Below are 26,118 nucleotides of genomic sequence, written 5' to 3' on the forward strand. Positions count from 1 at the left end.
CTATCTCGGGTGTTGATGCAGAGCATGCTAACATGCTACATGCACATAACAAAACAACACTATGAAGTTGATTCTCCATTAATTGTTCTAATTGGAAAGGTGACTTCTGTGTTCAAGTTGCTATATCCTGGCTATGGGTAAACTGACTTACATCAAAAAATCCCTCACACTTTTTAAAATATGTTCATCAGTATAATTGGGTGAGATTATAGAATTACTTTTCTTGAAACAAAGATAATAGAAATAATAGTGCTACACCATTTTTTATCACCATCACCCCTCTCTAATGGCGCTTTTCCACTAGTACGGTACGGCATGGCACGGCCCGCTTTTTTTGCTTTTCCACTAGCCCTAGTACCTGGTACCAGGCAGGTACTATTTTTAGTACCTCCTTGGCCCTGGTTCCAAGCGAGCCGAAGCAATACTATAACGTGACGTCAGCCGACTGCCTTCCACTGATTGGGCAGAGCGTCGTCACTGGAAGAGTGTGAGCGCTACGTCCGACATGAGGATCAAACCCGGAAATTTCAAAAACAGAGCGGCAACAGTGGCCGCTGATCTGTATCGAGACTGTTGTTAGTCCTTCATTCGAGTTAAATGATGTTGTGTGTAAAACCACACTGTGGTCCGTAATTGAGGTGCAGACGAGTGAGTTTGGAGCTGATGAGAGGATCGAAAAAAGAGAGACTCCGCGATCACCCCCGTGCTGACCCCGCCCCCGCTGAGGAGGAACTAGAAGAACTCGGCTATAGTGGAAGTGCCGTGCCGTGAAAGTGTAGTGGAAAAGCGCCATAAGTACAGTTAACAACATGCTACAGTACCGTCAGATCTGTCATACTCATGACCACACCCTGGTGATGCAGTGTTGCACAGCAGCATGTTGTGAAGAGCTTTACTGCAGAGTGTGTGGACGGCATGCAGCAGCAGTACAAGCAGGGAAACCAACCTGAATGTAGTTATTGTAGGTTGTTTTAAGTATTTTTCAGTGAAAGTCTGCAGTGAGAAAGTGTGTCTCATATGTATTTTTTTTATTATGAATAATCAAAACATATCTTGGCTGGTGGCCTATGTGGCAGTTGAGTACTGCTTTGTCAGCCTTAAGCATGAGGCTTTGTTTTGTGTGTTTAGCGCCTGGACGTGGCTCAAACCCACCCAGTTGAATTTTCAGTGGTGTGTCTTTATCATTCATGTTTTTGTTTTTGATAATTTTTTCAAATGTGCATGTTTACAACAATCTGAGCAATACTGATAATATCCAGCATAGTTTCATCCACTCTGTGGGTAACATTGTCACAATAAAATTAATATTTAGCAAATAAAAATAGCTCATACACACCAACCAGACACTCACACTGGTGTTTTCACTCACTCCATCTGATTGGACTGTTTGTCAGGACTGAGTGGGCGTGTACAGACTGTACTTAACGGATCTGACAGCAAAGCTCCGCCCATCATCAGCCTTCACACAAGTCTAATGAGGAACAGTAATTGAAAACACTTTTGTGGGTGTAAAGGACAAAATTTGAAGTCAAAATTTCAAACGGTAAAAATATATAATTGACCTGTGTGGATCATTTCTTTAAAGTTTTTAAAGAGAACCAAACCCAATTAAAGCCGCAAGCGGCTATGACGGGCCCTCGCTCCACGCCACTCGGCGTCTCGCTCCCACGACCCCCCGATCCCCGCCACCCCCGGGGCTCTCTTTGAAACCCCCGCGCGCCACCGGTCGTCGGCAGCTAGTAGAGGGTCGTTCCCTCATCAAACACGTGAAATTTCGAGCAAATCGGACAATGTACGATGGAGTTACGGCAAGTTTACAGTTCGTCCACCAGGGGGCAGTAACGGGATGTGGGCCGTTGTGTTCAGGGTCGTGACCTCATCACACATGTGAAGTTTCGAGCAAAACGGACAATGTCGATGTAAAATATGTCATTTCCTGTGTCCACAAGGGGGCTACTTGAGCGAGCTTGCATACGAGGCAATAGAGGTGTAGAGGGTGGGTGTCTGATCACGTACATAAATTTTGAAGCAGTTCGGACGAAGTACATGGGAGATAGAGCAGCTCGTGTATGCATGGCGAGGCATCAGAAATGGCGGCGGCCACAGTGGCCACGCCCTTTGACCTACCGACCTGCAGAGCACAAGCTGTAATCAGGGCGGTCTGAGGATGATGTGTAGCGAATATTAAGCCGATCGGGCGTAACCCCTAGGAGGAGTTCGTTTCTGATGGACCGCAATACGTGGCGCCGCCACACGGGGGCAATTAGCCGTAGCCTCAAAGCGTTCATAATGTAGCTTCACCGATTTGTTTCACATGTATCAGAAGTGGAACGAAGTTGCTGGGGTGAACTATGTAGGAGTTCGTCCAAATACGTCAAAATTTCAATCCAAAATGGCCGACTTCCGGTTGGGTTTAGGGCGTGGCTCCAAGAGGATTTTTTGTGTGTCTCGCCAAGTTCTACAACCCCACCAAATTTCATGCATGTAGGTGAAACACAGAAGTGGGGCTCGCCGTTTCCAACTTTGTAGGGGGCGCTATTTAGCCATTTGGGCACGCCCATTTTGAACGACTTTAAAATACGAAATTTTTTGCGCGTCCCAATGTCCATGCCAAAAATCCTTCGTTTTAGAGCATGTTCAGGCCTCCAAAAATGCGATTACTTTATGGTAAGAATAAGAATAATAATTAAAGCCGCAAGCGGCTATGACGGGCCCTCGTTCCACGCCACTCGGCGTCCCCGCTACCCCCGGGCCGCTCTTCGAAACCCCCGCGCGCAACCGGACGTGGGCGGCTGCGTCGAGGGCGGTCCCCTCGTCGAACACGTGAAGTTTTGAGCAAATCGGATAACGTACGATGGAGTTACGGCAGGTTTACGGTTCGTCCACCAGGGGGCGGCAACGGGATGTGGGCCGTTGTGTTCGGGGTCGTGACCTCACCACACATGTGAAGTTTCGAGCTGATCGGACAATGTTGATGCAAAACACGACATTTCCTGTGTCCACAAGGGGGCGTCTTGAGCGAGCTAGCGTACGATCAAATGGAGGCGTAGAGGGCGGGCCTCTGATCATGTACTGAAATTTTGAAGTGACTACGATCAAGTATGTGGGCGTGGAAGGCAAACGTAATAGCATGGCGACTAAACGAGCAGTTGACCAAATTTGTCGCCCCCTAGCAGCCACGCCGTTTGACGTAGAGAAAAGCTTTTAATAGTGTTTGACCAGCTTGGTCTCCTGATGATCTGTAGCGAATATGAAGTCAATCGGGCAAAATCCGTGGGAGGTGGCAGTTCACGATGGAGCGCTATTCCTGTCGCCTCCACAAGGGGGCCATTAGCCGTAGCGTCATAGCGTTCATGAAATACTTTCACCAACTTGTTCGGCATGTTTTAGAAGTGGAATGAAGTTGATTGGGTCAACGATGTATTTTTAATGAATTTTAGCGCACTTCCTGTTACCACCGGGGGGCGCTATGAGTGACGTAGGAAAATAATATGTCGGATCGTTCAGGGTCACGCCCTCATCATGTGCACCAAGTTTGAAGCCGCTGCGATCAAATCTGTGGGCGTGTTAGCATTTAAACCTTTTTAGCTGACTCGTGGGACTTGGCCGTGCCCTAGCAGACACGCCCTTTGAGCTACACACCTGCGGAGCACAAGCCGTAATCAGCTTGGTCTGGAGATGTTCTGTACCCAATTTGAAGTCAATCGGGCGAACTCCCTCGGACGAGTTCGTTTTGCGTCAAAGAAATGCTAACCAAAATGGCCGACTTCCTGTTGGGTTTAGGGCGTGGCTCTAATTCAATTTTTTGTATGTTTGGGTATGATACACGTGTGTGTCGAGTTTTGTATGTGTACGACAAAGTAAGCGAAATTTGTCTATGGAGAATTTCGGAAAAACTTCAAGGGGGCGCTATTGAGGCATTTAGCCACGCCCATGGGAAACGACTGTATCCGCTGAAAGAGTTCGCCATTCTTGACCTGTGGATGAAATTTCGTGAGGCCACGACTTCGTTAAAGCCACGAAAAAGGCAAACGTAATTGTACGATAAAAAATCGTCAGTCGCCGCGGCGGCACACGGACGCCGTCCGTCGTATCTTCACAGCGTTCATAATGTAGCTTTAGCAACTGGTTCTGCATGTATTAGAAGTGGAATGAAGTTGATCGGGTGAAGTATGGATTTTTTATGAATTTTTGCGTACTTCCTGTTACCACCGGGGGGCGCTATGAGCCAGGCAGGAAGTCGATACATCAAAACGTTCAGGGAGGAGCCAACGTCATGTCCTTTGAATTTCAAGTGGCTACGACGAAGTATGTGCGCGTAATTGGCAAACGTAATTTAAATTGGGAAGATACACATTCGCCGCGGCGGCACACGGACGTTGTTGCTCGTAGGGTCAAAGCGTTGATGATGTAGCTTCAACATCCGGGTCTGCATGTATTAGAAGTGGAACGAAGTCGATTTGGTCAACTACGTATTTTTACCGAATTTTTGTACGTTTCCTGTTACCACCGGGGGGCGCTATGAGCGACGTAGGCAAATAATATGTCGGATCGTTCAGGGTCTCGCCATAGATTTTTGCACCAAGTTTGAAGCGTCTACGATCAAGTATGTGGGCATGAGAGCCTTTCGTATTTACATGGCGAGCACCGAAACAGTCGCCAAACTTCGGGGCACGCCAGAGGCCAAGCGCTTTGAGCTACAGACCTGCGGAGTACAAGATAAGCTCAGCTAGGTCTGACGATGTTCTCTACCCAATTTGGAGCCGATCGGGCGTAACCCCTCGGAGGAGTTCGTTTTGCGTAAACCAACTTTGAAGCAAAATGGCCAACTTCCTGTTGGTTGTTGGGTATGTCCGTAATGAGATTTTTTGAAGATCTTGGGTTGATGAATATGTTTACCAAGTTTCGGACAAATCGGTGTCGCAGACTGCCATTTCCTATGCGCGGTCTAGGGGGCGCTGTGGTGCCATTTCGCCACGCCCACATGCGAGACTACCACAGAATCGCAATTTTTGGGCTTCCCCCCCTGCGTGTTAAATTTCCTCCGTTTCCCGGCTTGGGAAAGGGGTCGAAATCGCGTTCGAACTCGGGGAATAATAATAATAATAATAATAAGAATAAACATTTGCATTTCGGGGAATTTTGCGCCAGGTCAGTGGAGTACTTGATTACTTGCTTGCTTACTTGTTGTTACTCGTCGGCTGGCACGTTGACTAATGTGCATGTCGAATTACAATAGGGTCCTCCCTGGGACGTTGTCACAGGCTCGGGCCCTAATTATTCACCAGTTATTCAACAACAAGCCATACATAAAAATAACACAGTAAAAATACATCAATATTCATATATAAATTAAGTTAAATTAAATCTGACATTCATTTGTCATTGAACTCATTAGCCAGCATTTAAACAAATAAACAAACTGTATGACCCCTTCTCTTAAAACGTTCCTGTTGATTTGTTTGTTGAGTATTTGTCTGTACCTGGATTATTTATAATTTTTTCTTTTTCCAAAGCAGGATAAAATTAAAGCTCAGTCATTTTCAGCTCATCTATGAAATGAACCCTATGTGCCAGTTTTTTCTAAGAGCGGCCAGAAGCCGTGTTCATCATATACATGGAGACATAAACTGTTAATAAAAACTCTAAACAAATGTGAACCCAAAGAAAAATTCACTAAAATGTGTAAATATAAAGAACTTGTTAAATCGTAATGCAATGGAGTTGGGCTTTAGATATAACTTTAATTAGATTTAGTAATTTTATGTTCTGACTATTATTCAGAGAAAAGTCAAGGAGTTTATCTGTTTCCTTAAATAACACCAGCCCAGCTGGTTAAAAAACAAGTCCTCTGTGTAACATGATTGTTGAACATAGCTTTGACTCCTGTGTTGCTTTTCACTCACAATTTGAGCGTGCCGCTCTCTGAGATAACACCAAGAACAACAAACTATCCTCGTAAGTTCCTAAAAAGCAGGTCTTTAAGAGTAAATTACTAAATATATTTAAATAATAATGAAGTTCCTTACTTTGTAAGTGCAGAGTGCTGACAGTTGACTGTCAGCCATTTCCTGTTAGCTAGCCAGTCAGTGCACCTGGACAGCTGTGTGAGGGTTACAACGAAGAGATGCCATGTCACAAACGCACATGCTGCTCTTATTGTCCATGAACGTTGTCTTGTTCATTGGAACAAACGTGTGAGCAGCAGAACTGCAAACACAGACTCACAGGAATTTGTTCTGTGACATTTTGGGGGGAAATGTGAATCAGAGTTAATGTGCTGATCCCATGAGTATTAGCACAGATAAACTACATGATTGGAGACTGAACTACTAGTTTTGCTTTTGAATCTCCTGACGTGAGAACAGATAAGAGTTTGCCTGACATACGAGATGTGTGTTCTCCAAGGCAGAGCACAGCTGCTGTCCATCCTTACTTTCTTTTTGCATGTGGCCTACAAAAGAGACACATTAGTTTCTCTTTACGTAAGATGAAAATGTTTTTATGCCAGTGTTGCATTATGTGTCTTAACCGGACCGTTTCTCATGCAGACTCATCCTTCAGTTGTCTGTCTTTTTTTCTACCTCTGATAAACCAGTATCCTCTCTTTTCAGCCAACCCCTTTCCCCTGCCGTCTCTCTCCTTCCCTTCTCCCTGTCTCTCCAAGATGTTTAACCATTGCAGTGTTTCTTTATATAATATAGGGCTACATTCCAAAAAGCAAATGGGAGATGGACACGTCTGAGGCCAAACTTGGTGGGTATTTCTGTTCTATGTTCTATCTAGTCCCTAATTAACGGCTGAAAACTGAGTCTTTTATCTGCTATACAGAGATAACACACTGTTTAAAGCCTGAAAATACTCTTCTTCTGTATAACTGTCTATGTATCAAATTATATTTCAGAATTATTTTACAATAGCCAGAGCCTCCATAATATGATTTTTGTTTTTAACTTGTCCAAATAAACACAAATATTGTAGTAGTCGAATAAAAACGTTCTCCTCTATAGGATGATGTGCTCTTAATGTGGCAATTGCCAGTTGTTTTCATATGTCATTACAATGGAGAGCCTAATAAAACTGACATTGTCGATTGGCTGAATTTGGCTTAGTGGTTATAGATTTCTCAATGTTGAAATAAGACTTTTTATAGGAGGGCCAAAATGAGCTGAACAGTAATCTTCCGTTTATACAGACAAGTTAGACGGTGTGGGCCGCAGTGGGAAGCGGAAACGAGAAGGTGATGACTCGGAAGGCCTGGAGGACTACCTTCAGCTGCCAGACGATTATGCCACACGCAAGTCACAGCCAGGAAAGAAACGGGTAATTTGACAATGCTGAACATAGCTTGGGTCGTCTCAAAGTGTATTTATTTGTTTGCAAGGCAACACGTCACGTTTTATGTGAGAATTCAAGTGCTACAGGGATGTTTGAACTATAGATGACACTATTATATATTAATGTCAGTGATCCATGCTTGTCCTGATCCTGCCTGTAACACCACACATGGCTTATTCTCCCGTTTAAGGTTCGATGGGCTGATCTTGAAGAGCAGAAGGAAGCAGATCGTAAGCGAGCTATCGGCTTTGTGGTGGGTCAAACGGACTGGGAGAGAATAACGGATGAGAGCGGTCAGCTGGCACAAAGAGCTCTAAACCGTACTAAGTATTTCTAAGAAGAGAATCGTATCCCCCCCTTTTTTTCCTTCATTGAAAGGTAGGTTCGTTACTCTTCTTTAAAATGTTTGAATGGCTGTTTAGAAGAGTGTTTGTGTCTAGAAAACCAATGTGGTGCTTCTGAATATCCCGATTGTACAATCTGAAATGATAATACACTTGTAATGACCTTTGATGAGGACATGTTTGAGACTGTTTCTTATTACATGCCCTCTACTGAAAATATATAGTTTCTTAAATACAAGTGACGGAAATTTCCATTTGACAAAACATCATTTTAGAAAATATTTTTGAATCCCTTATCTCACCATTGTTCAGCCAGTCATTTCCTTGAGGAGACTTACACTTCAAAGCTTAAACACAGTAAAAAGTAAATAAAACGCTCTGAACGATTCTGAAGTAGCTCTTTAATTGGAGAATATTTTACCGATTACAAAATGAGTAACTTTTTGACAATGGAAGGACAACTGGAACAGTTTGCATTTACTTTAATTTATAGGGGGCAATGTCTTTGATTATTATATAAATCTGATTGACTTAATTGTATGGATACCTCACACTCATTTGTCTTTGGCCAAATTGAGACTGATTTTTTTTCTTTCTGCAGGTGTCCAGAATGTGAAAGATCTGAAGCCAACTCGTGATAAAACATGAGACTCTTCAAGGTGATGATCACCAACAGATATCAAATTCTTACTTCTACATTGATAAGGAGTCAGTATAGTATTTTCCCTGTTATTTTTGAAGGCCTCTCTGGCTGTTCACCAATTAATTTGTAGTTTATAATTTTGTGCTACTTCTGGTCATGTATCCTATATTCAGTCATGATTCTTGCTGTTTTATACTCCTCATGCTTTATGTACTGTATTCCTGTAGCACTGTTTTTTTTGGTCCATGGATACTTGAAAAGAAAAAGACAATAAAGTTTCACAATGTCACCAACTTGGGGAGTCTTACTGGCGGATGTCACCTGTGCTTTGTCAACAAGAAGCCGTAAAAGTGTGTGTTTACAAACCAATGAAGGCAGGATGTGCTAAATGACAGCGCAGATCACATGGGCTGAGAAATAGTGAGCCCGACTTCACTTGTGTTGCCCTTGTGTTAAAGGTAATGAGGTTTATCACAGTTAAGTGAGGGGAATTAATGGCAGCATGACATATTTATGATGTGCCAGTCATGTTTACGTTGGCTTTGACCATTAACATGAAAGTTTCTTACAAAGTAAATTAAAATATGATAAAATGGCATATTGCTAATTAGTATCCACATCCGTTGATAGTTATACACCTCTTTGTATCACTTCCTCATCCAAATAATGACAGGGGTCTTGCCATTCTCTCTGTCTTAAATTTTCATTTTAAAAAGAATGAGATTAAATGATGGGCCGGCACAAGCTTTTAGTTCAAATGAATTTGATTACTTGTGCTTGTTGCAGTATTTTTGTTGTCTCAGCTTGTTGCTTGAATAGATTTGCAAGAGTCATGGGATCAGTGGGCGATTGAGGATTGTAAATACTAGAAAAGTCCTGATGCTGTATAATGTCAGTGTGCATGGGCATTTTACAATATTTTGAGAGTTGCCAGTTTCACAGATGTGTTTTGGCAAACAACAGAGAAGTAAACCCAAGAACATCAAATAGCTGAAGCCTGTTCTTTTAGTCGACAATAGCTGTTCACCACAGGACTGTGTTTTTCTTTTTTTGATTAAATGTCTCATTTCCATTTTCAAATCTTGGCTTTGTTTTAACACACACAAAAATGTTACCTGTACCATATTAAGATAACTGCAGATAACCATAATATTACAGAAAAGTACAACATGCTGTTGTTTTTGTTTGATGATGTTGTTTTGTTCTATATTCATATATAAAACATATCTCAATACCACTTAATTCAGTTACATTTTTAAGCAGACTCAAAACAAGTGACTAAATTTATCTGGACTATCTCCATGCGAAAGAGCCTGGTTTATATATAATATCTGTGATTGCTTAACATGATTAATTTAAAATTTACAGAGGTATGTTCAGATATATGGGTTTGTCTTACCCCACATGAGTTTTCTAAGGAACTCTGATCAATACAAATGCCTGTGAGCACATGGGATAATATTAAAATAAATCAGATTCAGTCCAACTGAGTATGATTATAATGGTTAATGTTAATATGTGGCAATATATGCAGATGTATTCACGTTTCACATCCACAAACTTCACACTTGAACCAGAGAATCCAGTATTTTCGCGCATGGAATAATTTTCATTTGGAGCATCACCATTGAAGACCCAAGCTAGGATCAGTTGCGAGTGGAAACCACAGCGCTGCTGATGAAGTGAGCTTGTATTGTCCATTGATGGCCAACTACACTATGACTTGGAAAGTGGATGGATGGATCCATTTGGTAAGTATGGAAGACAGAAATCAATACTTGTATTTTTGAAGACTGTAAGGGGTGGGTGAAACATAATTCACTGATTCATTTTTAGCATTAATGTTAGATTTGTTTTATATACCCTGTACATACATGCTATAACCAACTGCTGAATATTAAACATTTTCTCTCTTACAGTTTGGACCTTTTTTTGTTCTTATTAAAGACAAAAACAGAAAAATATATGTATTGTTGCTATAGAATATGGCTGATATAGCAAAATACATATGTCAAATTAACCCAATGATGCAACAATAACGTAAGGTGATACCTGAAGCAAACACAGATACAGTGAATTACAAACTCTGCCATCAGTCTGCCTCTCACATGGAGACTGGATGTGCAGGCATGGACTCTACTTACCTGATAATCTGATTTACAATGTTTGTCTGAAATAAAACATGAACTCCTCAAATTCTTCAAGAGTTAGTCCACATTGTTACAGTACCCTCTGTCTCCAGGTTGGCTTTTATCCAGAGTGGTGACTTTTGAATTCAGCTGGTATGTCACTGTCCAGTTTACAGATCACCTTGTAGATCGCTTTCTTCCAGGATGGATCGCGATCTTTGCCCATCGAAATGGCAATGTAAAATTCTCTCAGTGTAATCTCAGCAACCTCAAGGAACCTGTCAGGAACCTGTGAATGGAAATTACAGGATTAAAAACAAACAAATGTACACATACCCTAAGTTCTTTTTGTGTGTGTGTATTGTATTGTAGATTTACATTGTTTTCGAGATAATCTAGCTTGGGTCTGTCAAATCAAGGTAAGTAACAAGTGGAGAGGACCTTGAGTAATTGGGGAAAAAGATTTAATCAGTAGAAATGATCAATAGCTAATTTCAAGAACAGTACACACATCTGCCTCTGCTTTTCTCAATGTTTCTCCACTTAACAATCACCAGCCTCATTCCTGTGGACTGTTGTCCAGATATTCATTGTCCTCAGAGGATGATTTGTGATGTTTTCAGTAACTGTGACCACAGATGGGAGTTGTAAGAATCTATTCCAAATTGTCCAAACCAATGGAATCGTCTTCCTCTCAGCTGATCACCATTGATGAAGAATCGTAAACTGTATTGGCATTGGCAATTAAACTGCTTCACCACCATTTTGTCAAAAATGAGCACTTTGTTGCATTCTTGCTTCCCAGAGGATGAACCCTCTATTTCGTTTATACTTCATAGTTTGTTTTCTTTTTTTTAGAACTGCAGGACCTTTTTGGTGATTTTAATTAATTTAAACCTATACATTTTTCTTACCTGCTCAATGATGGATTTTCACTGGTATATTTGTTTTCTTCTTCCAATTTTAGTAGCATTGATAACATATTGGTTAAATATAGATTCATAAGTTTCATCAAAGAGGAATCTAGAGGCTTGATGCATCTAACAGGCAACCTTATCTCAGGATACCAGCTTAACACATGAGATAATGTTGCCTTGGTGGCTATGTAATGAGCATTTACCCTTTATGGGCTTTGTGTGTCCATGTTGGTGCTTTTGTTTCCAGTCCAGCCGTGTTTAAACATAACGCAAATACAGAATGTCACGCATTCAAACAACAGACTTGTCTCCAGTCACAGCCACACATGTTTTCAGAGGATCCACAGTTTAAAGGGATAGTTCACCCAAAATTCAAATTTCACTCATTATCTACTCACCCTCATGTCAACTAAGAGCTGTGAGAATTTTCAGAGTCCTCCGTGGCTTCTCGGAGTTACGGGGGGGTCCGCGCAGCAGTATTTGTCCATATAATGGTTGTGAATGGATACCACTTTTCTTCGTCCAAAAAGACACACCAAAAAACATCCAAATACCTCCATACTGCTCGTCTGTAATGTCCCTCTTGTATTGAAGCCCCGACATGATTGTGAATTGTTCCGAAAAAAAATTAAAGCAGAAGTAAGCGGAATGTTTGTGTTAATATAAGTCTTAAATAGTTATATCTTCCGACGGCAATCACTTATATGAGTGTTTGGTCTGAAACACAGGTCTGTCAGTCACTCTGCTCCGCTGTAAGCCGAGGAGAAAACTTTCCTTGTATCCTACAACCTTTATCCAATGAGGAGAGAGAACGGCATAAAGGGGCGGTCCTCTCTGTGTGTGCAGCCAAGGGATGCGCGTGAATGTGGTGACGTAGGGACGAGGGCGGGGACTGCTAACTCCATCGGCTGACAAGAAGTTAGCCAAAACGACCGGATCGCTTACTTCTGCTTTAAATAAGTCTATATTTTAAGCTTGTTTGTAGCTGAAGCTCCCAGTGTCTCAGTTCACTGCTCTTACGGTGGAACAATTTCTCATGTCGGGGCTTCAATACAAGGACATTACAGACGAGCAGTATGGAGGTATTTGGATGTTTTTTGGTGTGTCTTTTTGGGCGAAGAAAAGTGGTATCCATTCACAACCATTATATGGACAAATACTGCTGCGCGGACCCCCCCCCCCCCCCCCTGTAACTCAGAGAAGGCACGGAGGACTCTGAAAATTCTCACAGCTCTTAGTCGACATGAGGGTGAGTAGATAATGAGTGAAATTTGAATTTTGGGTGAACTATCCCTTTAAGTCGAATAGCGGAAAACTGGATTGAAACAAAGAGCAACGGCCTCTGTGTTCACTATATCGGACATGCATGTTTGATTTCAGCTCCAGCTCGCACATGAACACAGCATCACTGCTGGGTGTCTTCATCAGTGTGATCCGTTTTAGCTGATACCTGACAGGGATGTAAATGGTATAAAAACTAATCTGATATGACTTTGATGATGATTATGTCATGTAAAACTTGAAACATGCACTGAATTGAAAAATCCTTTTTACTCAGTGCACATTGGCGGAAGAGGGACTTTATACACTCAAGAGCATTTCACTCTAACCTTCCTGTCCTCTCTCCGTCCTTTGTACCTGCTGCTGTCCTGGTTTTTGACACTGGTCTCTTAAAACAGATAAAGCTTCAGTTTCTCTGGTGATGCTTTAACAACTAACTTTAAGTTCTTTATTTTTTTCATTGATCCTCTTGGCATATTTTCATTTTTGGACCTCTGAAGTTTCACAATGAGCCAAACCACACATTAAATCCACAGTGTTTTACAAGTTTAAATTAGTAACTTTTCAGTAATGGTAGTTATAAAATATTTTTACGTACAGGCTGTCAAAGCAATAAATGTGAGATTGTCGTCAGTTTGTTTATTAATTTTCAGGTGCTTCCTTGGGTCCAATTTAAATAACACAATTAATTCATTACCCGTTACAGTTATATTGTGTAGTGCTGGGGGCTAAAGGAAAAACATTTCGCAGCCATGGTGTCCCTACTGCTGTTCTATTACATGTTCATACTTAGGCCAATAAAATGGTGGTATTAATTTAGTCTTTCATTTATTTTTAAATTTCACTTGGTAAGCTATGGCCAAAAGTGATGCCCTCCTAAATCCCATGTAAACTCAACTCATAGAACTTAGTTTACATGCACCAGGGTCGCATTTAAGTGCAGTTTTGATCACTGATTACAATACATGATGTTTCTAATTTCCATATGTATAAAAAAAAATATTATTTAATGTCTCAGAGACACTCATGCACTCATTTTTACTGTTAATCTCAAACAATGCTACTCAGTGACAAACTTTACAGTATGCCTCTATAGCTGAAAGGCTGAATCATCCATTACAGCCTGTAAGCCTTGTTAATGACATTGATTCATTAATCAACTCAGTTTATGACAGTGTCAACAAAGGGGTATCATAAAAATGGACTTTATGACAGAACCTTTGTATTGGTTTCAGTTAGACACGTCACCATACTAATATGTGATTAATTAACATGTTGACTTACCAGCTGTAGAGCATTTATCCATAATGTGTTTGGTCCTTACTGTTAATGATACGTCGTCTGATAAATACGAAGGGACGGGGCTGTTTTCTGCTTGGTGTTCAAATTATTTGAATTATTATTATTTGATGCCTGGAAAGAACGTGAAAGGTATTTTTCTCCTAATATTATATGATAGTTAAAGAAGTAGATGAGATCGGAGGCACCCTAATTCTAAAATCACCCTTCTCTAAATTCAGTCTCCTCTTGTCACCTATTTAATGAAGCAGAAAACCCATAAATGAATCTTTATCACCCAGTTTTGAAATTTCTTTTCCTACTTGTTTGGTATAATTCAGATAATAGTTGCTATGCTGTTGGGTACTGCGACTTGTATCATGTTACAATATGTTTGAATTTAAATATATTTCAAAAATGACCTACTTCTGTGGTTTATGCATCATCTTGGAGTTATGCAAATGTTAATACCTGATGTAGGATGCATGCAGGATTTCTGATTATGTTGAAGCACCATTACTTTTTTTTGTTTATCTCTACACTTGCATCACATAACAGAAATTATGAAAGTAGTTCACTATTTCATGGGTATCTTAAATACATCTTGTACACCTTATGTCCCCATTAAAATACGTATCGGAGAGAAATGAGGAGATGTGGTGAAGTGGATTGATCGGAAAATGTGGAGTGTGAGACTCTACCGGGAAATATTAAATATGAAGTGGAACACACAAGTAAATCATGATGGATGGCACATGATAAATAAAATGACCTCTCTAGAGGCTAATAATAATGGTTACATTCAAAACAATATGAATCCCCGTTTGTTGTACAGGTGTGACTCACCTGGAAGTCGTTGGCTTTGTTGTAGTGCATGTTGAGAGCTCTGAAAAGTTCTGATTCTCTCCCCACAGTCAGACGTCTCACATCGGCCACTCCCTCCACGAGGGCATGACGGGCGAACTTCTCCATCTGGATGTAGTAGAACTCCCTGAAGTTACTGAACCACTTGATGAGCTGAGAGGTGATGCAGCGTGTGAACTGAGGACGACACGGACAGCAGGTAAGTGAGCTGATGAAATAAGGAGATTATTAAAATCTGTTGGTAATGAAAGAAAAGAAATGATTTTATGAAATGAATTAAATAAAACTGAATATATTTTTATCTTCTGTTCTCACTGTTGCACATTTTGTCTAGAAATCCAGTAGTGACGTTTATTGCCTGAATATTATAATGGTGTTGACAAATAAAATATTAAAATAATGGACTTGATTGTTTTTTCATTCTGTTTGTGTTGTTGCATCCTGCAAAAACAAAATTGGTTAGAAATCAATTTTTGATTTAAGGGTAAAAGTCTTTTTTTTATTTTTAAAAGAAATACCATTATGCCTGCTAAAATACAAATTCCAGAAACTTTCCAGAGTGAGATCTTGATTAATGTTATACATCTGTATTCTTTTAGTAAAACTAAGTCATGTCTCTAGTCATTGAGAATCTATTCTTAATTGATACCATCATGTGGAAGAAGTTTTACCTGTGTTGAACACTGCAAGTATTTTCCTACCTGCACGTCATGGAAACACATCTTCAGTACCAGTGAGCTCGGGTAGCGAGTGTAGAAGAACATAAGCTTTGCTTTCTTAAGGTGGTTTGTGGTCAGACCCTCCTAAAACATACAAGTGTTAAGGATGAAATACACACACATATTAAACATAACTAAACAGCCTGGTTTTTCTTTGTTGATGAGCCTGGAAACATTTTCTCTCCAAGAAATCATTATGGCTCAGGTCAAGGTGGAAAGACGGCCGCTTTCTTCACAGTCTCCGGGATCAAGGAGAAAACTCATCGGATTCTCTAAGGTGCGAAAGTTCCTGTTTTCTTAAAAAAAGGTCAAATTGACTAAGTCTTTTTTAAGCACATCCCTGAGTGTTGACAAGGTTTATGACACAGAATGAGTTTTTATTTTAACCTAAAATCAGCAGAGGAAGAATTATTACTTGTATCTAAAGTATCAGCCGATTCAGAGGTCACAATAAGGAAAGAAATATTGGATGTTACTATTATTAGAAAGGATACGTTCAGCATGTACAGGTTGTTCCTCACCAGGGAATCAGACTCGATCTTGACGTGGGGGAGGCACAGGCTTTCTAAAAGCATGGGATCCACAGACACTGTGTGAGTCTGTGGGCTTCTCACCGATCTGGAGTTGACCTTCGACCTGACCTTGACTGAATTCCAACGTGTGTCTAACATCTCAAACTTCGCCTGGCCGACATCAGAGCATCTGTCCTGCAGGCATCTCAGGCCGTGTTGGTGGGGAGAGCTTTGATTTGTCTGTGGCGGCCGACGGTCTTCGTGTAGAGCGAGGTCAGGACTGAAGGGGACCTGGGGTTTGGGGCGATGGGGAGCTCTAGATCTGGACTGCAGGATCAACTGGTCCAGTCGAGGCTTTTGCACGACCAGGGACAGAGCTTCAGTTTGAACATCTGGGACCTCTGCATTCCTGCAACATGAAAGTCTCAATTTTTTATCATCACACACTATGGACTGCAAAGGGATATCAGTGTCCGTGTTCCCTTCATTGTTTAGTGATGCCTGTAGAAGTGGCATGCTTTTAAAGACGGAGTCAACACTTCTACTGACAGCTCTGGAAAGTTCATACTTTAACACATCTGACATTAATTTTATTCTCTCAGGTTTGGTTTGGAAGTAGTTCATCAGCTTTACCTTCTTCCAGCCTTGATATTTTCTACCTGAGCTGCTCTCAAACTCACCGTATGAATCTGTAAATGCATTAGTTGGAGATGTATCAGGAGATTCAGCACAGGTGGGATATTTCTCCTTCGTGTTGCCGTCTGTGGCTTCACTTACTTCATTCACATAGTTAAACTTAGCTCTGAGCTGTCGGAGGTGCTGCTGCTGACTCTCAAGCTGCTTGATCGCTGCCTGGCCGTGACCTGTGCCACCAGGTCCACTTCTTTCCATGTGCTCCCGATGAATCCTCTCATTTCCCTGCATGCAGTCCGTCTCATCGTTCTGATTTGTCATCACATCTGAACAGTGTGCACCAGGAGAGCTGGTCATGCCTTTGATGATATTTTCTACCCTGGCTCGTTTTGCTTGGTGGCCACTGCTCAGGTTCCAGTCATTATGACCACAAGAACTGGATGCAGGAGATGGGTGCCGTCTTGAGGTGCCGTCTCCGGGTGGATCCAGCTCTGGTCGGCTGGGACAGATCAAACCTGAACCAGCTTCATTGCTGCTGTAATAATCACTCTCTGGTGGTATTTTCGTGTTAGTGTCTATATGAATAGAGACGCCTGATGCATCTAAATTTGACGGCACAGGGTCAGGTTGGAAGGAGGAGAGGTGCTCGGCAGTGCAGCCATCAAGACAAATGTTGCTAGTGGAATACATGCTTTTACTCCAGGCATTCAGATTCATGCTTCCTGGATTAAAAAGACAACAGTGGGAAAAAACACTATAATTAATTATATAATGCAGAAATTAGAAATTACAATTCTTCCTGGAATTCTTGTAACTGTCACATTAACAGGGGTCAGCTACCTTTTTATTGCACAAAGATCTGAATTGCTTTTCAAATAAATATAGTAGCCTAGTTTATAATAAAATGAATATCATACCTCTTCTGTTTAAGTGAATTAAACAAACAATTTGAAATACTGCTTCTGAAAAAATATAGCCTATATTTTTAAATGTGATTTGATCATTTGATGTATTATATGTAGCAGATTATAGCACAGCTAAGGATGTTTTTCACTAAAAACCAGATTGAAAGTTTCTCACTTGCATTTTTTTTTTCAGTGATACAATTTCTGATTGACTTTATTTTCTATTCAAAATTAAAACCGTAGTTGCATGATACCTATAACATGCAGGCTAACTGAGATATCACAGAAACTAGCTGTAGTTTAAAAGACTCACGTACCTGTTGCCTGCAGGTCAGGACCAGATGAGGCTGCAGGTCTGCATCTTGTAGGAGGAGAAATGACTCCTGTTATTTGTACTGATCCAGAGAAGAGCCACTTCAGAAGCCAGGAGGTGTGGTCAAACATGGCAACCTATCCCATCCCTACCTGCCTGCCTCATAATAACATCATAATTACAACACTTGAAACCTACTGTTGACTCATTGAATTAACTGTGGGTTGTGCCAGAGCCTAGAAGGGCTTTGGTTGTGCATGTACAAGTTTGCTTGAAAGACTTCGACTACTCTCCTTAAGCAGGTAATGGTACAGTCCTGTTATTAGCGAGTACATTTTTATTATCTTCATCATGTGGAAAATCCCTTTTATTTCAACCTATTTATAATAATTATCATGTTCTACATTACAGTATAGTCTCTATTTCGTTTTTATCGACTCCCCCGCCATCTCCGCTTTCCCCTCTCCCCCCTCCCGCCTAGCAGCAGTGGTTCCTCCCGGTGGTTCCACCCTCCCTCGCCGGCCGCGGCTCACACACCAACAGCGGCTGTCAAACAACACACACTCACACCAGCAGCAGCAGCCGCCAGCAGCTATCGCTATGTTATCACGGTCCTGCTGTGTGTACCGGACTCTGGGCCGCTCCCTGTCAGCGGTGAGTCAGGTAGGTTTGTAAACCTTTAGTGTAATAATAAAGTGTAAGTAAAAAAATAAAAAAAGTGTTAATAATGGACAGCTGGGTGGTTGCTAGCCGACCGCAGACGTTAGCTTGTGTGGGCCTCAGCAGCTACCAAGGGCAGACAGACAGAGACAGCTTCAGGGGCAGCACAGGCTGTCCAGGAAGCTGACAGAAGTCCCCATTATAACTACCTAACCATTGGAAATGTTATTTTAGTTGCATTTGAATGCATTTGTCAAAAACCGCGTTTATTATTATCTTTATCTAGCATGTTGCATTAAACTAGCTAGCTAACACGCTAATAGAGTAGCGTTACAACCTCTGTTAACGAGCTCTAATAATTGTTTTCTGTATTATTTTGTGTTTCGCTGGTACAACAGGACACGCCCCGGTGTGCCAGGCTAATGTTAGTATGTTATTGTGGTTTCGTGTGGTTGAAGACAGAAATAGCCCGTGTCATGTTGTAGACATGTCAGTGCAGTGAGGAGACATCATGGCTTTGCCCTCACCGGTTTGTCAGTGAGCAGGTAGTGAAACTGAAACACGATCACCAAAGTTATGACTTGTGTCTCCCTGGGTCTTGTGTTGCCAGCTGATCATTGACAGCAGATATACACCCAACTATCAGTGCACTGGGTCGATACTACTGCAGTGTGATCCAACAGCTCTGTTGTAGGCTAAATACTTATTTCATGGGGTTTTTGCGTTGCAACGTCATTTTGGTTTAATTGGTAGCTCATGTTGCTGATTTTATTATATAGATTGAAGTCAGAGTTGTTAGACCTGCTGATTGAACTTCTCATTATCATTTTAGAGGCTTCAGTCAGTCATGCTTTTGAATTCAATTAACGGGTAAGTGAGAGTTACTAGGTAGGCAAAATAGTAGTAACACCTGTCAGTAAAATGCTGTGCAACTGAATAATATCACAGTTTGTTGCCTCATAAATTGAAAACTGGCCTATGTGAAATTAAAATTAAAGTTGGCTGTATTAGACTACAGGGGTGGTAGTTTATGATTATTTTCATTAGGCCTGTCTATTGGATTATTTTGAGGAACTTGAACCAATGAATGTCTTTTTTGCGTTTGGTTTGCTTTAAACCACTTTAAATCCATGGACCAAACAAGTTTAGCAGTTGTAGATGGAGAAGGTTGGATTACAGAAGCAAGAATTTCTTGCAAGGCAGGTGTCGCTGCATTACTTTCTTATTCATTTGTCTGTCCGTGTAATGGCACTAAAGAGTTTTTAAAGAATTCAAAGAAAAAATAGTTTTTATAAGAATTCATCTTGAGTCTTGGCAGGGAGGTTGTTGAGTGAAATACATTTTAAAAAGTTAATGCAAGAGGATCGAGTGGTTTTTATGGTGCATTATCAGCACTAGAGTACCAGTTCAATAGCTGCATGTTTGCACAAACATGTCTGCTCTAGTATCCTGCTGATGATTTGGTCCAAACTCCACCCTGTCTTCTTATCCCCTTTGACAAACCTCAGCCAGAACTAGAGGCCCAGCCTTCAAAATAACTTCACACATGACTCATCACATACAGCAAAACAGCACAGTTAACCATACCAACATTGGAAAATCCAGTGTTTCAACTCAAAGTTAAAGCTACAAAGCTACATTTTTTATGTTCTTCCCATTAAGAAGAAAAGTGAGGTTTTTCAGAGTTGTTCGTATTGTGGATGTCTCTCCCTACATATATACAATAAGTAATGCACATGACCTGTAACTAGTGTTGTGTGTTATTTAGATGTACTGAGATCATTCATTGCTCTTCATGATCATTTCATTTATTAGATTATTTTAAAAGGGACAGTGAACTAATGATTATTAGTATTAATAAAACATTGTAAAAACAAATGTAAATGTACCCGAGTTAGCTAAAACCCTAATTTCCATCGGTAGACCCTCTGCCTAATGTTAAAAGGCATCATATAAAAAAGACAGCAACAATAAAATACCACATATAAAAAAGGTAACGCATTCTATACACATTATTATATACATAATTGAAAGACAACAACACACATCCATGATTGCATTATGCACTTATATACTATACTTCTCTCTGCTAATATAACCCAGCAGAAAACCCCATGAAGTGCATGTAAAGCAGACTTAGAGGTTTTTGTGTGTGCTCAGTGCTCACGCATCTGTGATCACTGGTGAATCTCTTTAGGAGACTTACAGCTTAGGCTTGTCTGTTTACAATCAAACACAGTGCCACGGCAGATTAAGTAGGCTCAAAACATTCAGCTGCACCTTTGCGATGTAGTTTTAATGTGTTTATGTCGGCGCAGGGGAATTGATCTAAAGACGGATAGATAGATATTTCTGAATCATGTGCATCATCCAAAAACATCTTAATAAATAAATCTTGTTTTTTTTTTATCTGTTCAGGCCAACAATGTGCTGGTCCGACAAAGTGTATCAGGTAAATATGCTTCCACACTTGCATACATAAACCAGTGCTTGGGCTGTATTTGAGAGCATCAACAGTGATTCAACATGTAAGACAGCTGTCTTCATTCTGTTGCTCATGAATAAACAAGCGCTACGAGTGGGTCATTCAAAGCAGAATGAGTAATGCTCATTGAATGGCTGAGATGCCTGAGGAGCCCACAAGTGGTTAACTGCACTCACATCTCATGTGCCAGGCAGAGCAGAAGCAGCGTTTGTTGATCTTCTTTCTTGTTTCTCTCTTTTCTTTTTCCACCTTTTAAGGCGTCTCCGTCTGCAGCCGGCTAGTTTACAGGAATTCTCAGCCGTAAGTGCTCCCTCCTGTGTTCATGTTCACCTTCGATTGTCCTTCAGTAAACTTGAAATTTGTGCTAAATGTGAAATTGCTAAAGATAAATCATTTTGTGTGCTTGTGAACAAAGTTAATATACCACTGTATAACACTATCAGTTCATTTTTCTAGTGTGTGCATTTGCTGCTTTTCGGTTCGTGAAATGAGTGTTATGAAAACATAATGTGATTGGAATGAGCATTTTCACCATTTGTGGACTAAACATCAAAAAGTCAAATATTATTTAGCAGGAATATAATTAATTTCATCCAAAGTAATTTGTTGGATTGTGTTAGTCCAGAAATAAAAGTAATAGTCTGTTTTCTTGACATTTAGATGTGAATTTCCATCGTCAGCCAATGTCTTCCACATCAGATACTTCAAGACATCTGCTGTTCACAGTATGTACTGCAGCGGGTCTCAACATTTTCTGCTGAACTCAACTCACTGCTCAGTGTTCAACTCATAGTAACTATTGTTTTTGTGTTTGTGCAGGGGATGAAGTCGTCACAGTCAAAACTCCTGCATTTGCTGAATCTGTTACAGAGGGAGATGTGAGGTGGGAGAAAGGTTGGTACTTGTGAATGCACAATACTGTAGTAACCAGAATTTCACAGGTGTTGTATTTTTTTGTATCATCAGTGAGTCAAATATTGAAAGTAAAAATGTTCTTTCTTTGTTTTTCCTTCAGCTGTTGGTGACTCGGTGACAGAAGATGAGGTGGTGTGTGAAATTGAGACTGACAAGGTATGAGCAAAAAACTAGAATAATTTGCATGATTTAATTTTTCACTTACATATATATATATATATATATATATATATATATGGTGTATATATTTCATTTTATTTAGGATAAGAAAAATCTTAGCAAATCATGCGTATATTCTATTTCCAGACCTCAGTACAAGTCCCGGCTCCAGCAGCCGGTGTAATTGAGGAGCTGCTGGTACCCGACGGAGGGAAAGTAGAAGGAGGAACGCCGCTCTTCAAACTCCGGAAAGGAGGTGTGTAGTCTAATGTCATTTATCATTTAATCACGTATAATAAATTGGAAGAACTTGGGGTTGTTAAAGGTTTTTTCTGTCCTGGTTCTTGTTTATCTGCCAGTTAGTCGCTCCACAAAAACAATACAATATTTGATTGTTCATTGTACAGACAGACTTTTTTATTTAAGTACATTTTAGAGTGTAGAGTGCTGTCTTAACACAACAGCTGTTGCTCACCTTCATGAAATACAATGAGAACAAGAACGCTGTTATGATTTTAAATATTTTTTACAATCCAAGAATAGTTCAATGTAATACTTTGGCGAAGCAAAGACAGGCTATGCTTTTCACCACATTGTTCATGTAGAACTGTACCGTAACTGTGTATTGTAAACTAATCTAAACGGACAAAGACTTAAAATTGAAAATGTAATGAGGGAGCACTATGAATGCACAGAAGCAACATGTATTCAAAGTGCTGTTATTTTCTTTTTGTCTCCTCAGCTGTTGCTGCTAAAGCTGCTCCCACTCCGGCTGCAGAGGCACCGGCTGCAGCTCCTCCTCCTCCACCTCCACCTACTCCAGCTGCGACCCCCGCAGCCATGCCTCCAGTGGCACCACAGGCCGCCCCAGCCAAACCTGGTATGTATCCCCTTCCGCAGGTTGCCTTTATATATTTTCTTACAAGATCTTTATAGCTGTGTCTGAAACAGTTTTCCGTCTTTCTACTTGTGTAGTTGCTGCCGTCAAGGCCACTCCTGCAGCTCCAGCAGCGGCTCCTCCAGCAGCAGGAGCCAGAGGAGAAAACAGGGTAACAGAAATTGGAAGTAGTGAAGTTTTTTGTCATGGCCTACCAGCAAGATAAAGGAGATGGTTCACACAGCCTGTTGTTCTCCCACTGACCAGGTGAAGATGAACCGAATGAGGCTGAGGATCGCCCAGAGGCTGAAGGAGGCTCAGAACACCTGCGCCATGCTGACCACTTTCAATGAGGTGGACATGAGGTGAGATTCGGTGATTACTCATCATATTTACAACCCCGCACAGTCAGGATTAAAAACACAACAATTACCTTTCCTGACTTTTCATAGCAGAACTACTTGCACACCAGAGTCACTTGTAATCTTAGGATCTATTTGACTATTTTATTAAGCTGTTTCCTCGCCAAAAAATCATAAACATGCCATCATCTTTAGCAACATCGCGGACATGAGGAAACTCCATAAGGATGCTTTCCTGAAGAAGCACAACATCAAACTTGGTTTTATGTCAGCGTTTGTGAAGGCTGCAGCTCACGCCCTGACTGACCAACCTGCTGTCAATGCTGGTAAAGACAACACTGACCTGTCTCCAGTGTATAAAAAGCCAAATATTGTATATATTTTTTAAATAAACCTTACTCTCACGATGTTTTTATTAGTTATCGATGACACAACCAAAGAGATCATCTACAGGGATTATGTGGACATCAGTGTCGCCGTGGCAACTCCAAAGGTAAGACTTTTGACTCTGGTAGACTGAACGTTTTTGTGCAGAAAATGTTGCTTTATAGCATATGATTGACGTTTTTGTCATTTCTGCAGGGGCTTGTTGTGCCAGTGATCCGCAATGTTGAGACCATGAACTTCACTGACATTGAGAAAGCCATTAATGCACTGGGACAAAAGGTAAACAGAAAAAAGGAATACACAAGTGTTCTTTTTAAAGCTCCAGTGTGTAAAATGAGGGTACAACAGTGACATCTAGCATTCTGATTCTATTATTTATCTATTAAATAATTCTGTTGTTTATTTATGAACGTGAAACGTGCTCTCTGGTTGGCTGGATCCATTCTGTACAAACAGGGCGACGCAAGATGGTGACACTCTCTAAGCAAGACCCTTGCTATATGTATCTATAAAAGAAGAATTATAATGCTATGAAAACCAAACAGATTTTATTTTATAGCAATTATATACTTATACAAATATATTCATTGGTAGTATATTCAGATTTTGCCAATAAACCTTGACAAATATTACACACTGGACCTTTAAATCTTAAACAATGCCACACGACCTAGACTCAAATCAGTATCTATAAAATTTAACCTGTAAATCTTGCGTGTTGTGCACCTCAGGCTCGCAACAATGAGCTTGCTGTTGAAGATATGGATGGCGGCACCTTCACCATCAGCAATGGTGGTGTGTTTGGCTCCATGTTTGGTACACCCATCATCAACCCTCCCCAGTCTGCCATTCTGGGCATGCATGGCATCTTCGACCGACCTGTGGCCATAAATGGCAAGGTGAGAAATTATGTGGCCATAAATACAGATGTTGTGTGAGTAGGAAAACCGTGAGGAGTTCATGTGGTTAAATAAACTGCTTTGTGCTTTGTGCAGGTTGAGATCCGGCCCATGATGTATGTGGCACTGACATACGACCACCGACTCGTTGACGGTAGAGAAGCAGTCACTTTCTTACGCAAGATAAAAGCTGTGGTTGAAGATCCACGAGTTCTGCTTCTGGACATGTAATATGTCTATATATTATATAGCTCAGCTGCGTAAAATGAACTCCACAACACAACAAAAAACACGCACAAGTTGCACAGAACCACTCACACAACTGTTGATGTCTTTATATCTGTTCAAGCACAGAGCAGGAGGATACTGAGGATGTTTTCCAACACTCACATGGAGCTTAAACGTGTTGTGCTATCTGTAGAGAGTTATTTGAAGCATCAGCCTTTATGAAATCAAAAAAGCAAAAAGATTGCTCAACATCCTCTGCCTGTCTAAATCCAATAGCCAAACATTTGGATTAAGCAAAGAGAATCACATACACAGTCAGAAAATGTTGAGGACAACTCGCATATGGGTGTTTTTATTCCAAGCATGTGCTCTTCAGAAGGACACGAAACGGTAGATAAACACTCGCTGCATCCTTGTCACAGTAATCATGAAATACAAATGGCTTTTCCAGGCAACAGTTGGCTGCAAGACCTTCTCCCCTGCTTGTTAGTTGGTGCTCATGAGCCACTTTTTCCAGAACAGAGCTCAGTCAAATGAGTTCAAGATGTTTTAATGTTAACATAGAACTGAGAGATTTCATTTGGTTTGCTGCTGGTCATCGTTACTGGCTACAGTCTGGAAAAAAGGGCTCAGCGAACAGGAAGCCAGATCTTTGTATGGAACACATGCGTGTCAGTGCCATGCCTTTAAACCCAAGTCGACTGTCTGATGAGCATGTGATTTTTGGTTTAAAGTGTTCACATCTAAAAATACTGGTTAAAAAGACACAAATGAAATCATGGCTAATCAGCAGAAAGCGTACAAATCAAGACACTTTGTTTTTTAACATATAGTATGTTAGTTTCTGGGCAGTTATGTTGGGGAATATGTTCAAAACGCACAATTTGGCAGCAGGTTTTTATGTTAAGCTCCATTGTTGGAATTTTCATTGTGCTATCCTATATATATATATATAAAATACTTGTATCTATTTAAAGAATCAATTTTAAACATTAAACATCTCAAAGAGTTTTATGTACTGAAACTTGTCTTGTACATTTCCTTTACAAACCCACACTATCTCCAGCCTGACAATTAGTCGGTTTAAGTCTCTGTCAGTAGATTAATCCATTAATCTGCAACTATTTTGATAATAGTAGTTTAACTATTTTATAGAGGTTTTAAGCAAAAAAAATGTATTTAAGTTTCTGTGTGATAGAAAATATAATATTTGAGTTTTCAACTGTTTGGGCAAAACAAGACAAGATGTCACATCCGCCTCCTGAAAGCT

At 40.7% G+C, this 26,118-nt stretch overlaps 1 protein-coding gene across 1 annotated transcript in view; it reads left to right on the forward strand.

Moving 5' to 3' along the window:
* ylpm1 (YLP motif containing 1) overlaps positions 1 to 25,672 on the forward strand; it is a 40,659-nt gene extending 14,987 nt beyond the window's left edge. Inside the window, exons 18-36 of the mRNA XM_084000266.1 lie at positions 6,705 to 6,756; positions 7,196 to 7,323; positions 7,529 to 7,671; positions 14,845 to 14,993; positions 18,358 to 18,539; positions 20,955 to 20,988; positions 21,279 to 21,321; positions 21,682 to 21,746; positions 21,841 to 21,915; positions 22,037 to 22,092; positions 22,243 to 22,351; positions 22,838 to 22,975; positions 23,071 to 23,144; positions 23,240 to 23,337; positions 23,530 to 23,660; positions 23,754 to 23,827; positions 23,917 to 24,000; positions 24,453 to 24,620; positions 24,717 to 25,672. Of these exons, the coding sequence (XP_083856392.1) occupies positions 6,705 to 6,756; positions 7,196 to 7,323; positions 7,529 to 7,671; positions 14,845 to 14,993; positions 18,358 to 18,539; positions 20,955 to 20,988; positions 21,279 to 21,321; positions 21,682 to 21,746; positions 21,841 to 21,915; positions 22,037 to 22,092; positions 22,243 to 22,351; positions 22,838 to 22,975; positions 23,071 to 23,144; positions 23,240 to 23,337; positions 23,530 to 23,660; positions 23,754 to 23,827; positions 23,917 to 24,000; positions 24,453 to 24,620; positions 24,717 to 24,851 (1,938 nt within the window). The 3' untranslated portion in view covers positions 24,852 to 25,672. The remainder of the gene's footprint in view (positions 1 to 6,704; positions 6,757 to 7,195; positions 7,324 to 7,528; positions 7,672 to 14,844; positions 14,994 to 18,357; positions 18,540 to 20,954; positions 20,989 to 21,278; positions 21,322 to 21,681; positions 21,747 to 21,840; positions 21,916 to 22,036; positions 22,093 to 22,242; positions 22,352 to 22,837; positions 22,976 to 23,070; positions 23,145 to 23,239; positions 23,338 to 23,529; positions 23,661 to 23,753; positions 23,828 to 23,916; positions 24,001 to 24,452; positions 24,621 to 24,716) is intronic.
* The last annotated feature ends 446 nt before the right edge of the window (positions 25,673 to 26,118 follow it).

This window comes from Trachurus trachurus, assembly GCF_905171665.1.
Source record: "Trachurus trachurus genome assembly, chromosome: 24".
Classification (NCBI taxonomy): Eukaryota; Metazoa; Chordata; class Actinopteri; order Carangiformes; family Carangidae; genus Trachurus; species Trachurus trachurus.